This window comes from Akebia trifoliata, unplaced genomic scaffold, assembly GCF_017979445.1.
Source record: "Akebia trifoliata isolate Shusen 1 unplaced genomic scaffold, ASM1797944v1 Contig00849, whole genome shotgun sequence".
Classification (NCBI taxonomy): Eukaryota; Viridiplantae; Streptophyta; class Magnoliopsida; order Ranunculales; family Lardizabalaceae; genus Akebia; species Akebia trifoliata.
In genome coordinates this window covers 1,370-16,154 of record NW_028237266.1, presented here as the reverse complement: position 1 = coordinate 16,154, position 14,785 = coordinate 1,370, and the positions used below count along the sequence as shown (strand labels likewise).

The window sequence follows — 14,785 nt, the reverse complement described above, 5'->3', positions numbered from 1 at the left end:
GCGATTCTAGAAGCCACACCTACCGCTGCTCCCGAGCCTACTCTTGAAGCTCCTACTGCACCTATCGAGGATCAAGCTCCCGATGATGCCGAGGTCGTAGTTGAAGCGGATGCCTGATCTTTCTCTCTCTTTTTTTTGTAATACAATTTTTGTAATTTCACATGTAACTTTTGAATGTAAATTTCCTTTTTGTATTAATGAAAGATAAGTTTTTTTGCAACTCTTGTGCCTTTTGTTTTTCTTATTTTTGTTTTGATGTTGAGGTCCGCTGTTTAATAATCTTAGAATAATTAACCCTGCTTTTATTTGACCAACTCCTTAGGCTCGGTACTCATTGAGGACCGAGGTCTTCCCTTAAACCATCATTTCAATCTAGGCTTGGCACCTGTGAAGGGCCAAGGCTTTGACTTGAACCAACTCCTCAGTTGGGCTCGACTCCTATTGAGGAGCCGAGGCTTTGACTTGAACTAACTCCTCAGTTGGGCTCGGATCCTGTTGAGGGGCCGAGGCGTTGATTTGAACCAACTCCTCAGTTGGGCTCGGCTCCTGTTGAGGGGCCGAGGCTTTCCTTAATCCAACTCCCCAATTGGGCTCGGCACCTTGTGAAGGGCCAAGGCTTTGACTTAGAATAGTTAGGCGTAGGTACAGATAACTTCTTCTTTATTGATAGTATCTTTTAAGATTGAATACATTCCATGGTGATGGAATTACATCTCATGTTGATGTTTCTAAATAGTATGCGCCAGCCTCTCTGATTTTGTTTACGATGTAGGGTCCTTCCCAATTAGCCCCGAGCTTCCCGCTGTTAATTTCCTTTGTGTTGGGAACACTTTCCGTAACACCAAGTCGTCGACTTTTAATTCCCTGCGACATACCTTCCGATCATAAGATCTCTTTAACACCTGCTGGTATCGTGTCAATCTTTCTATGACCCTCTCACGTGTCTCGTCCAACCAATCCAGGTTTCGAGCTATCATTTCGTCGTTTAGCTTAGTCTCGACTACTTGTGTCTTGGTAGTGGGGACTTGAATCTCGGTCGGGATGACGGCTTCGGTCCCATAGGCTAGTGCGAATGGAGTGAACCCTGTTGCTCTCCTAGCTGTAGTCCGGTATGCCCACAAGACACTGTGCAACTCGTCTACCCATCTTCCTTTATGCTCAACCAATCTCTTCTTCAAGTTTTCGAGGATTTTCTTGTTGGATGCTTCTGCCTGCCCATTGCCTTGTGGATACCTCGGGGATGACTGGAGTGATTGGATGTCGTACTCCTTGAAGTACAATTATACGCGATTACCCTTGAACTGCGTCCCGTTGTCAGAGATCAGTGCATAGGAGATCCTGAAACGTGTTATGATATGCTCCCAAGTGAACTTGATGACTTCTTCCTCCCTGATTCGAGTAAGTGGAATAGCTTCGACCTACTTAGTAAAGTAATCTGTAGTTACTAGGATAAAGAGCTTATCCCCTTTTCCTCGAGGTAGCGGTCCGACAATATCCATTCCCCATACAGAAAACGGTCAGGGCGACTTCATAGGGTAGAGTTCACTGGCTGGTTGGAGGTGGATGAGGGCATATCTCTGGCATTTATCACACGCCCTAACATACCTCTTGCAATCCTCCTACATTCTTAGCCAAAAATAGCCTTGATTGATTACCTTATTGACGAGTGATCGTCCCCCCGAATGGTTGCCGCAGATCCCCTCATGGATTTTCGCCATTATGAGCTCGGATTCCTTCTCATTAAGGCATTTCAGAAGTGGACCCCCAAACAACATCCTATAAAGTTCACCTCTAACGATAGTATACTTCCCGACCTAGCGTAGCATCTTCCTTGCCTCCTTCTTGTCCATTGATAGCACCTTAGAGTGTAGGTACTCCACGTATACTTCCATCCATCCCAAGGCTCGCTCTACCTGTGCGCACTCTCCTTTGTCGTAATCAATGCTTGCTCTGGGCAAGTACTCTATCGATAAAGCCCAGCTTTCTGTCTCCCCTAGCATTGAAGCGATGTACGCCAACGAATCCGCATGCCTGTTTTCATCTCTCGGTATCTGACATATCTTCACTTGGTCGAATCTTTCAATCTCCCGATTCACCGCGGATAGATATCTCTCCATTCATTCGTCCCTTGCTTCGTACTTACCATTGCACTGATTTGCTATGAGTTACGAATCGGTACATAACGTAATTCGGTCAACTTTCAGTTCGTTCGCCATTTTCAGCCCATTGATAATTGCCTCGTATTCAGCCTCATTGTTTGATGTCCCGTATTCGAGCTTGATTACTTACTCAAATCTGTCATTGCTCGGCGTCACTAGTACTATCCCAACGCTTGAACCGGAATAATTCGACGAGCCATCGACAAACATCCTCCAGCCTGCGTGTTTGTCCCATAGTTCTATTTCTTCCACTATCTCGTCTCCTTCTTCCAACTCTTTCCAGTATGGATCCTCGACTGAAAAATCTGCGAGGAAGTCGGCTAGCACTTGCCCTTTTAGAGCTATTTATGACTCGAACTGCAAATCGTATTCTCCGAGAATCACTGCCCACATTGCCATTCTCTGAGATTTCATCGACTTGTGCATCATTTCTTTTAAAGGGCTATCTGTCACAACTCGGACACGATGTGAGAGAAAATAAGGCCTGAGCTTGTGTGCTGAGTAAACGAGCGACAATCCCACTTTTTCTGTCTTCGTGTACCTCATCTCTGATGGACCTAGTGTTTTATTGACATAGTAGATTGGTACTTCCGTCCCAACTAGACTTTGAAGATAACCGAGCTTACCAATGTTGAGTTGGTCGCCAAATAAACTCCTAGCTCCTCCCCTTCCTCTAGAGCGCTGAGGATAGGTGATTACCCTAGGTACTTCTTTAAGTTGTTAAACGCTACTTCACACTCTTCATTCCAAGTGAAGCTCTTCCCTTTCTGCAGCAATTGGAATAGTGGGCGACATCTGTCGGACACCCGAGAAATGAATCTATTTAGCGCTGCTCTTCTTCCTGCAAGTTTCTGTACCTGTTTTTGATTACTCGGGCTTGGCATCTCCATTAAAGCTCGAATCTAATCTGGGTTGGCCTCAATGCCCCTTCTGGTGATAATGTGTCTGAGGAATTTCCCAAAAGAAACTACGAACACGCACTTTTTCGGGTTCAGCTTCATTTGAAAATTTCTCAAACGGTCAAACGCCTGCTTGAGGTCTATCAAATGTTCTTCCGCTTTCCTGCTTTTTACTAACAAGTCGTCGATGTATACCTCCACCATTTTCCCGATTAACCCCTCGAACATTCTTGTCACAAGTATCTGATAAGTGGCCCTAGTGTTCCTCAAGCCGAACGGCATAACCTTAAAGTAGAACAACACTTGCTCGGTGATGAACGACGTTCTCTCTTGATCCTCTGCTGCTAAAGGGATCTGATTATAACCCGAGTATCCATCCATGAACGACATTCTCTCATGTCCGGTCGTAGCATCGACCAGTCTATCGATCCTCGACAGAGGGAAGCTATCCTTTGGGCGTACTTTATTGAGATTTGTGAAGTCAATGCATACCCTCACCTTTCCGTCCTTCTTCGGTACTGCAACCATGTTGGCTATCCATTCGGGGTATTCTACTTCTCTGATGAATCCCACCCTCAATAGCTTCTCGATTTCCTCATTTACCCTCTGTCTCAGACAGGATGACAGTCTCCTTGGCTTCTGTCAAACAGGTCGAAATTTCCCATCGATGTTCAGTTTGTGGCATGCGACCAAAGGGTCTATTCCTGGCATATCCTCGAAAGACCATGCAAACACGTCCTTGTTTGCCCTTAGTAGCTGGATCAATGTCATTTTCTCCTCCTACGACATTATGGTACCAACGCTAACCAGCTGGTCCCCACTATCGTTGAGATCTACTGTCTCAACTTCCTCTACTATTGCCATCCATTCCTATTGTGGTTCTTTCTGTAACTGCTACGACGTTTCTCCTTCAACGGGCGATTCCTTCATCTTCTTCTGAGGAATGGCCCCGGCGTCCCGTCCTTGCTTCAAGGTCAAGTGAAAACACCGCTGCGCCATCTCTTGATCACCTTTGATCTCCATCACTCATTCATCGCTCGGGAATCGAATTACCTGGTGATAAGTTGAAGGGACTGCCCTCATTTCGTGTATCCATTTTCGCCCAAGGATTGCGTTATAGGCTGAGTCCGCTTCAATCACGACGAACCTCGTCATTACCATTTTCGATCCTGCTGTGATTGGGAGGGTTATTTCTCCCATCGAGCTGCTGAGAGCTCCGTTAAACCCGTATACTAGGGTCTAGGTCGGTTCCAAACTGTCCGAAATCCCCATCTTTCTGGCTATACTCAAGAACAGAATATCCACCACGCTTCCAGAATCCACCAGTATTCTTCGGAGCTCGACGTTCCCAACTGGGAGTGCTATCACGAGGACGTCTTGATGGGGCATTGTCGTTCCCCTCAGGTCGTCCTCTGTAAAAGTTATCGTCCACGCATCTGCTCCGTTGCCTGATGTCCCAGTTACCCATACTCCCGATGCTACCTGGTTGACACACCACATGTCAGATTCTTTTTACTCTCCCCCGAACTATCTGCTTAGACAGCCTTCCAGCCCCCAACACTCCCGTGATGGTATGCATTATCCTGCGCTCATTCGACTTGCGGCGTCCCCCTTCTTCTGGCCACCGAGGTCGGGGTTTTCATTCGCCCCCCTCAGGTGTCTCCCTTCTTTTCTCTCTCCCAGATAAGACATACTCTTTGAGCTTCCCCGCTTCGACCATATCCTGGATGGTATGGCGTAACCTGTAACAATCTTCGGTTGGGTGGTCTTCAGCTCCGTGATATTCACAGTATGATTTCCCAGGTTTCCCCTTATAACCTCGAGGTGGCTGAATGAAACTGAGGTCGCTCTTTATGTGCCTCAGTATTACTAACAATTTTTTGTTAAGTGATGTATACACCTGGCCTCTCTTCCATCTCGACTGGTCATTCGACTCTCGTCGCCTTTTCTTGCTTCCTTCCCCTCCGAGCTAGGTTGGTGCTTTTGGTGCTTCGTTTCCTCCCTCGCTATTGGCCACTGTTTGAGCGCTCCGCCTCCTGCCCTTCACAGATTCCTTCACGAGGATGTATTTTTCTACTTTCGAATATAGGTCCTCCAAATGGGTTGGGTCGGACTTGATCAACGATTCATGCAGCCGTGTTCCCGGAATGACTGTCGCGATATATACGCCGCACAAGCAGTTGCCTCATCCATGCTTTCTACATCTAACACATTTGTTCGGAAACGAGTAACGAAAGATCGGATACTCTCTCCGACTTCCTGTCGAAGGTTGAACAAAGTGTTAACTCCGACCTTCTTCTTCCGCAGATGCACGAACTGGCCAACGAACGTTTCCTCTAGTTCGAAAAAGTTCATGATGGACCCAGCTGGTAACGCCTGGAACCAGGTCATGGCCCCGTGCCTCAGAGTTGATGGAAATAGCTTGCAGAGTAACGAGTCATCATTCTGGTACAACACCATCTGGCTCCTGTAGTGAAGGATGTGGTCCATAGGGTCCCTTGTTCCGTCATAGGTTTCGAATTTCGGTGCATGGAACGCTCTTGGGGGTTCTGAGCTCATTATCATTGGTGAGAACGGTGTCCCCTTGAGTTCTCGGATTGCATTATGCACATTTTGCGCGGGGTCCTTTCCACGTGCGAGTTCTTCATCCCTCCGCCTTAACATTTCCTCCACTTCCTTTCTCATCATTAAGTCCTTAACTTCTGAGCTTCCCTACTGCGTCTTTATTGCCGCTGAGTCCTCGGTCCAATCTGCCTTTGTCCTTGCAGTTCTGACAGTATGACCCCGGCTTTGTTCTCCATCCAGACCTTCTTCAGTTCCCGCGCCCTCGCCCAGCTTTTGTCGGAGTTCCTCATTCTCCCTCCTTATATTTGTTATTTCATCATTCTGCTTCTCCAACCCCCTACACATTTCCTCTCTTATCTCCGTAAGTAGGTTGTACATTACCAGCATAGGGTCTTGAACATTCGGGGGTGAGTCTGCTGGTAAGGGGTTTGATGGTTCTCCGCGCGTTTCGCCTCTGGCTCTTCCCATCTTGGTCATTTTTCTCCTTGTAAGTATTCCCACAGACGGCGCCAAATTGTAGATGCAGATTTTTGCTCTACTATATTCCTTCCTCTCTTTGCTCGGGCGAACCTATGAATTAGCCCACTCCAATAATCAAGTTAGAGACTATGATAATCAAATCTGTAAAACTTAATCTAGTTTCAGATAGAAGAAAAAAAAGAGAACCCCCTTTTCTCCATGGTCCTCACCCATAAATAGGTGTCTATGATGATCGTTGTCCATGCCATTCCTTGATGTGACCTAGGACAGTTTGCTTACTCTCTGGTATGTCAGGTGCAGGGGTAGTTGCAACTGCTCTGCCAATCCTGGAGTTACCAGGACTTATCTGACATGGTATGGGTTGTCAGGACTACCAATCAATGGATCACCTGTCAAAGCTGTCAATCGATAGATCACCTGTCAAAGTTGTCAATCGATAGATCACCTGTCAGATTCGTCCTGTCGATCTATACTAACATTGATATCCGCGAAGTACTTCATCTGAGCTACATGATGGGTTGGTGATACACGTTCGAGCTGAACATCCGTGTATCCGAGGAGTTCTGTCAATGGTGCCCGTCAAGCAGTCCATCCGGGCTTCAAGTTCATGCTTCCGAGAATCGTTTGAGCCACGTGTCCAAACTCGAGAATTTCCCCCCATAGTTGACTCTTCAAATGCAATTAACTAGTCAAGCTACCATTAAAGGGTAATTATAAAAGCACCCCACAAATTAATATGGGCAACCCAGACCATAGCAGAATTGTTTTGTCTTATATGGGTTAAAAATTTCGGAATGAGCTGATTTTTGGTGAGGGTGATCTCTATGATGAGGAGATCATCCGCACCAAAAATCAGCCCATTTCTAAACTTCTAAACCCATGAAAAGAAGTTCAAGAATCGTAAATCATCCTCTCTTTTTTTTCATAAACGAATTTTGATGAAGATAGAAATTTTGGAATGAACTTATCGGTTGATCTCATCATCATAGAGATCATCATCACTAAAAAAATCACTCATCCCGAAACTTTTAACTCATATAAAATAAAATAATTCAGCAATAATGTGACTAGCCCTAATTAATTCTTAGGGTAGTTTTTTAATTACCCACCATGAAATGGGAGGTTAATAATCAAAAGTAACTCTTTTGGGTCCTACTTTAACGTGGAATATTCAATAGCATTCCTTATTTATTTTGCAAAACTCCAAATCTCATTAATCAGTTGTAGGTCCTGTGGGCCCTACCCCTAACATGAAATATTTAATATTAATCCATATATTTTGAAAAAAAAAATGTTAACGTAACTTGAAAAAGATATGTTTTGAAAAAATTGTTTTTTTTTTATTATTATTTTTAATTGTATAAAATATTTAATCGATACAAATACACTTGCTTGCTTAGCAAAACAAAACAAAAAAAAAGAGAAGTTATATGATCTCAATGAGGCGATCTCCTGCGTACCCGAGATCGGAAACCCGTATGGAGGGCACCCGCTATGCGCTTTTCTTCCTTGTCCTCATTTATTCTTTCATCATGAACAATGCCGATGTTAGTGGTACAGAAAGAGAAGCCCTTGTCACCTTCAAACGTTTAGTCTCCGATCCTCAAAATACTCTCTTGGGATGGAACCATAGTACATCTATCTGCAATTGGCTCGGCGTATCATGCACCAATAACCCAAACCTCCCCCGTGTCCAATCACTTCAGCTTGGAGGATTCGGTCTGTCCGGTACCATTCCTCCACAACTCTCTAATCTCAGCTCCCTCAAAATTCTTAACCTTTCCAACAACCTCTTCCACGGCCCAATTCCTCAAGAGTTTGGCCATCTCTCTCTCCTACAACGTCTCATCCTCTCCAACAATTCTATTGATAGTATCATCCCCACTACACTCTCTCATTGCTCTAACCTCCGACAAGTCGATCTCTCATATAACGGATTACTTGGGAACCTTCCCTCTCAGTTGGGATTTTTAATGAAGCTCAAACATCTCAACGTTGCAGTAAATAATCTTAGTGGTTCAATCCCTCCTTCATTTGGAAATCTCTCCTCTCTTACTCATCTCTACCTCTCACGAAACCATTTCTCCGGCACAATTCCAAATGAGTTGGGTCGTCTCCAAAAAATTCTCATTCTTCATCTCTCTCAAAACAATCTAACTGGAGAGATACCTCATTCAATTTATAACATCTCCTCTATGATCTTATTCTCCGTAGCGGAAAATAAGCTCATAGGAAAGCTACCACATGACATGATGCTTGCTCTTCCCAATCTCAAGGAACTCTATATGTCCCGAAATAACCTCAAGGGACCTATACCAAGTTCTTTATCCAATTCATCAACAATTCAATTCCTCGATTTAGGTTCGAACCGATTTGAAGGTGTAATCCCTTCACTTGGTAACCTGAAAAATCTCAATTTTCTGAATCTAGGCATGAATCTTCTGTCTTCTACCACAGAAATGAACCGTCAAGTATTCGATTCGCTCACTAATTGCACCCATTTGGAGGTTATCATACTAGCTTCCAACCAACTAGCGGGAGAGCTTCCAATTACAACAGCCAATCTATCGACCCATCTTCGAGAAATTTGTTTAGGAAACAACTACTATCTTTCCGGGGTCTTCCCTATAGGAATGGAGAACTATCGGAACCTCACAGTCTTGGATCTGCAGCAAAATTCTTTCCGAGGTTTAATACCCAACTCCATAGGACTACTTAAAAATTTAAACAAATTTTCTCTGCAACAGAACATGTTCTTTGGAGAAATACCGAACAGCTTCAGCAATCTTACTCAGCTTTTTCAGCTTATCATGGGAGCTAATCAGTTTTCCGGAAGAATTCCTGAGAGTATAGGTGACTGTCAGAATCTGAACTTATTGGATCTCGCCAAGAACAGATTGAATGGAAGCATTCCAACGAAGATTTTCAGACTCTCAAATTTATATGAGCTGCATTTGGGTGGGAATGCTTTAAGTGGTTCTTTGCCCATTGAAGTAGGAAAGTTGTCGCAGTTGGGATTCCTGGATACTTCAGATAACAAGCTGTCCGGCAATATTCCAGAAACCATCGATGGCTGTTCGAGCTTGGTTACACTTATCATGGCTAAGAACAAACTCAACGGCTCAATCCCAAATTCAATGGGACGATTAGCAGCTCTAGAAACCTTGAATCTTTCATTAAATGATCTTTCAGGACAGATCCCAGATGGTTTACAGAATCTTCGGGTTTTGAAGAGCTTGAATCTTTCCTTCAATGATTTGGAAGGATACGTACCACGAGAAGGAATCTTCGCGAACATTAGCTGGAATTCTCTTCAAGGAAATAATAAGCTTTGCAGTGGGGATCAAGAGATGACCGAGAAACTGAAACTCCCTACATGTGCAATTAAAAAGAAGCAAAATATATCAATTGCATTCAAGATCATTGTCCCTATAGTTAGCTTTATTGCACTAATTTGTGTTTCTTCATGTTTGATATGGGTATTTGTTGTCCAAAAGAAAAAGAAACAGAAGAGAGAATCAAAGGGAAGTAAATTTTCTCCATCTTACAAAGGGAGACCACTGAAGATATCGTACAAACAGATTCTGTCTGCCACCAATAATTTTGCATCAGAAAATCTAATAGGAAAGGGAGGGTTTGGTTCGGTTTACAGAGGAATCAGCGGTGACGGTGACGGTTACGGTGACGGTGAAGGTGACCAAAGTCGGAAAACCATCATTGCAATCAAGATTCTCGACCTTAAACAAAGCAAAGCTTCTAAGAGCTTCACAGCAGAATGTGAAGTTCTAAAGAATGTTCGGCATCGAAACCTTGTAAAGGTCATCACCTCATGCACAAGCATTGATCACAGAGGAGAAGAATTCAAGGCCTTGATTATGGAGTTCATGTCTAATGGAAGCCTAGAGAAGTGGTTGTATCCAGACGACCCCGAGTCTGGGCTAAGGTTGAACTTGATGAAGAGACTGAACATTGCCATAGATGTAGCTTCTGCCATGGATTATCTGCACCATGACTGTGAACCACCTATTGTTCACTGTGATCTTAAACCTGGCAATGTCCTTTTGGACGAAGACATGGTTGCTCATGTAGGGGATTTCGGACTCGCAAGGATTCTCTCTTGTAATAATCCTTCACAGGATCAGAGTAGCACAATTGGAGTGATGGGTTCCACTGGCTACATTGCTCCAGGTATCAAACTATACTATTAGACAAACCCATGGAAAAAAAAACGTTATTTTGTGAGAGCTACTATTGGCACACCAACTTTTACTAATTACACCCCAATTAAAAATAAAGAAAATAAGTATCTAATGTTTTGTTTTGGTTTCCTAGAATACGGACTGGGCAGTAATGCTTCGACAAGCGGGGATGTCTACAGCTATGGAATTCTACTGCTAGAGATATTTACAGGAAGGAAACCCACAGACGAGATGTTTCGAGATGGTCTAGACCTGAATATATTTGCATCTTCTGTGGACAAGAATCGAATTAGGGAAATCATTGACTCGAGAATCTTTGATAACAATAATGGTTCAGATTACGACAGCAGCAATAACAACTATAGTGTTTCCACAACCAGTAGTAGCAGCTCTACAAGTAACTGGAAAAGTAGAGAAGATGAGTGTTTCGCTTCCGTGATAAGAGTGGGCCTGGCTTGTGCAGCAGACATACCAAAAGCCCGTTTAACCATGAGAGAAACTCTTACAAAGATGCATGAGATCAAAGGAACTTTGTTAGAATTGTGAGGCAACTCACGTAGTCCTGCTTCTGTACTACTGTCACATAAATATTTGTGTACATATGATATGTCCCCACTAGTTTTGTAACTGTTTATTTATAGTTCGATTAGGGTCTTGTGGGAAGCTATGTATAATTAGGCTTTATTTTGGAACATATATATGTGAATGTAATGTTTCTTTTTTTTTTTTTTTATTAATTATATTTCTTTCTTTTTTAATTTTAGTAAGCCCGGATGAGATTGTATATTCATATCCACGCCTACTAATCTACTATTCAAGATTGCTTCAAGGCAAGATGAAAGAAGATTTAAAGGAACTATCGTAAAGAGTTGATCCCAATAGTTTGACAAGTATTCTCAACAACTAGAAAATAGGCTAAAAGAGATATAGATGATAGAAGATAGCAAACTTAACGGAGATCTTCGTGTTTTTCTATTCCTTCAAATCAGAAAATTACTGAAAATTTTAAATAAAATAAAAGTTGAAAGAAGATAAATGAATTAAACTTCATAGTTAAGGATCATTACGATAAAGAAAATGAAAAACTGATTTATGAAGCCCTATCATGTACTTTTACATCTAGAGTAGGGGAAATTCTATGTTTCGGAAAGTATTCTAAGATGAATGTTAAAGCTCTTCACTATCAAGGACCAAACGTAAGTTACATCTCAATAACAGATAACAAAATCATTGTTCATGATGTCATTAGTTGCAAATTCAGACATATTAAAATCTTTATTTGCACAAGAATAAATTAAATAATTTTATAGTAAGATTATGATCTAATACTTCTCGGAATAAATAACCATCTACTCTTGGTGATTGACCACATTGTGAACCAAATAAACCAAACAATAGATCTACATCAAATTTTTGAAATCAGGATCGTACTGAGCACTCTTCATCATCAATATGAGGTCATCTAACACCTCGTAAATTCGAGAAGAACAAGGATGTGTTTTATCTGCAACGTAGAAATAATGGGTCTTGCTACTTATATTAATCCAACTACATCCAGGAAACTTCCTCAAACCTCTGCCTTTCATCCCCATTCGTAATTTTGCCACAACATCCCATTTTCCAAATGAAGCATATGCATTTGAGAGCGATACATAGTTTGATGGGTTCTCGGGTTCTAATTGAATGAGAAACTTGTAAGCCAAATCCCGCATTTCTGAGTTTCCATGTACTACACAAGCACCAAAAAGAGCTCCCCACACACTCGGTCCAGGTTTCATGGGCATCGAGTTAATAAATTTCAATGCTTGATCAAGCTGGCCTGCTCGACCTAACATATCGACCATACAAGCACATATCTCCACTGTTGGCGAAATCCCAAAATCGATAATCCCACAATTATAAATGTTAAATCCTTCCGTTACCAATCCGGATCTACTACAGGCGGAAAGTACTCCTACTAATGTGATATTATCAGGCTTAATCCCAAGTCGAACCATCTTATGAAACAGGGAAATGGCTTCATCGCCCTTGCCATGTGATCCGTATCCAGCAATAATTGAACTCCAAGAAATTGCATCTTTACAAAAAGCATCATTATCAAAAACACGTCTAGCACAATCCAAGCTCCCACATTTAGAATACATGTCGATTAATGCATTACTAAGAGAAACTTCATTGTTGAATTCTTTTCTGATTGAAAATCCATGAATTTGTTTCCCTTCCATTAAACAAGCGAGAGAACTACAAGTCGGAAGAATGCTTACAAGAGATACTCTATTGGGTTCTATCCCACCTCTGAGCTGCATTTCACGAAAAAGCATCAGAGCTTCCTCTGAACCTCCATTTTGTACGTAACCCGTAATCATTGCTGTCCAAGCAACAATGTTTCTACATTTCATCCGATCAAAAACCTGTCTTCCCGTAATTATATTTTTATTCTTTGAGTACATATCGATCAAACAAGATCCCACGTGAACATCCGAATCCAAACCCAGATCATTTTTTACTATAAAACAATGGATCTCTCTTCCATGATCCCACTTTCCAGTATTTGTGCCACACAAGGAAAGAAGACTAGAAACAGTAAATCCATCTAGTCTCACTCCTTCAATTTGCATCTGTTTCACAAACCTCCATGCATCCTCATTAAACACAGAATTCCCAGAAACCGTAAACCCAGAGATTAAAACATTCCAAGACCCAGAATTTCTCTGCGGCATTTCATCAAACACCTTGCAAAGATCTGTAAAACTCTCACATTTACAGTGCATCGACATTAAAGAATTTGCTACAACGACATCCCAAACAAAACCCATTTTAATACTCAAACAATGAATCACTCCTCCAATTTTTAAATCTCCAATATCACCAGAAATCTTCAAAAGGGTTGATAAAGTGTAATTATCTGGATTAATCTCCTCAACACACATTCGATTTAACAGATTAAAACCCATTTCATGGATTCCATTTTTAGAGTACCCATTGATCAAAGAGTTCCATAGGAACACGTTTTTGTGGAGAATTGATTCGAAGAAGAGGCGAGAATGGCTTGGGAATCCGCAGATAGAGTAGGATGAGATGAGTTTGGTTGCAAGAAAAGGGTCTTGAGTTAACCCAAGAGAGAAAATTTGAGCGTGAGACTGCTGGGTGAGTTTCAGACATTTGTGATCGATGGAGTGTTGGAGGAGTTGGAGAAGAAAATTGAGAGGAGAGTATATTACAGTGGGAGAGTGAGAGATGAAACGAAGAGATGAAGCTGGCATGAATTACAAAGCAGATTCTGTTTTATTACAACTTTGATCACAATCGATTTATTGAGAATTGCGCGTTTAAGAACCTGATTTTGGAATCGGGTCGTGGGTCCGATTTGACTCAGTCGATTTGGACATATATTGTTTAGACGTATCTCGAGAATATGTTGTGGTGTTGAGATGAATAGAGAGGACAAAGTATTAAAAAAAAAAAAAGAGTCATGCTGGACATGCATACGTAATCGTAGATGGTTTTTACTTGTATCACGATGAAACACATCTATGATTATATGCACATCCCACGCTAGACTTGTGAGAATCACAGTAAATTATTTTTGTCATTTCAGCATTTTTCAAAAAAGTAAAAAATAAAAAACATAAACTTTTTTCACTATTTGGATTTGAATTTCAGATTTGGGAGTTCACTAGTCGTAAATTTTCAAAACAATAAAATTCATATTTACAATCTTATTATTGGGAAACTTATTTATTACCTAGAGTTTGCAAGTTGAAGGGTTATTATTAAAATGGATAACATAATAAAATTGAGAGTATTTTTAAAAAGAGGTACAATATTATACTTTTTTTTTTACGAGGGAGAAAGATTGAGATAAAGAAAACAACGGGACAACCGTTGTATTTTATTATATAGATTATCTAAGAAGATAATCTCAATAATTGACATTTCAAATATGGAGTCGAGACATCCTTTGTCACCGTTAATGTTACAACTTTGTGCACCACTAACACTTCCACATTTTTCTTTTTTTTGTTGAATTAGTTGGAATTGTACTACTTGGAATCATAGCTAGTATGACGCGTTGGAATCAAACTTCGATAGGAGTGACATAGGGAAAGAGCTACTTGGGAACCCAAAATGAATGGTGAAAGCTGCCACAAAGTAGGCATTGGGGATGTTAATGGAAGACTAATTTTTTTTTTGTGAATTAGACAGTTTTCTATTACAGTTGAAGTTGTCTGCTGTTAGTAAATATGCTAACTTATAACGGTATGCACATGGCGCTCATGTAAGATTTGTGAAACACAATTCGATGAATTGGATCAAGGGGATAAGAAGGCTGATCTTTGGCATGGATAAATATTCAGAAGAGAACCAACCTTGAATGGTGACCGTATATCCCCTGCATCTGCACACATATTTCTTGGCTTTCGATTGAACTAATATAGTTTCTCTGAGCCTGTGAAAACGGGATTCGAGACCAATGGACAAG

General features: G+C 41.6%; 2 protein-coding genes across 2 annotated transcripts; one reads left to right on the top strand and one right to left on the bottom strand.

Annotated features, from left to right (window-relative positions):
* The first annotated feature begins 7,541 nt into the window (after nt 1–7,541).
* On the top strand, nt 7,542–11,009 carry LOC147380966 (uncharacterized). Its single transcript, XM_086430999.1, has 2 exons — nt 7,542–10,291; nt 10,436–11,009. Exons 1-2 carry the CDS (start codon nt 7,543–7,545, stop codon nt 10,846–10,848), a joined length of 3,162 nt encoding a protein of 1,053 aa, XP_086287125.1. The 5' UTR covers nt 7,542; the 3' UTR covers nt 10,849–11,009.
* A 549-nt stretch (nt 11,010–11,558) lies between these two features.
* LOC147380965 (pentatricopeptide repeat-containing protein At5g16860-like) lies at nt 11,559–13,600 on the bottom strand. Its single transcript, XM_086430998.1, has one exon. The coding sequence runs from the start codon at nt 13,563–13,565 to the stop codon at nt 11,703–11,705; it is 1,863 nt and encodes a 620-aa protein (XP_086287124.1). The 5' UTR covers nt 13,566–13,600; the 3' UTR covers nt 11,559–11,702.
* Between the last annotated feature and the right edge of the window lie 1,185 nt (nt 13,601–14,785).

Coding starts and splice junctions, on each gene's coding strand:
- LOC147380965 (XM_086430998.1), bottom strand. CDS start 13,565: ATGCCAGCTTCATCTCTTCGTTTCATCTCTCACTCTCCCACTGTAATA.
- LOC147380966 (XM_086430999.1), top strand. CDS start 7,543: ATGAGGCGATCTCCTGCGTACCCGAGATCGGAAACCCGTATGGAGGGC. Junction 10,292..10,435: donor CACTGGCTACATTGCTCCAG/GTATCAAACTAT, acceptor TTGGTTTCCTAG/AATACGGACTGGGCAGTAAT.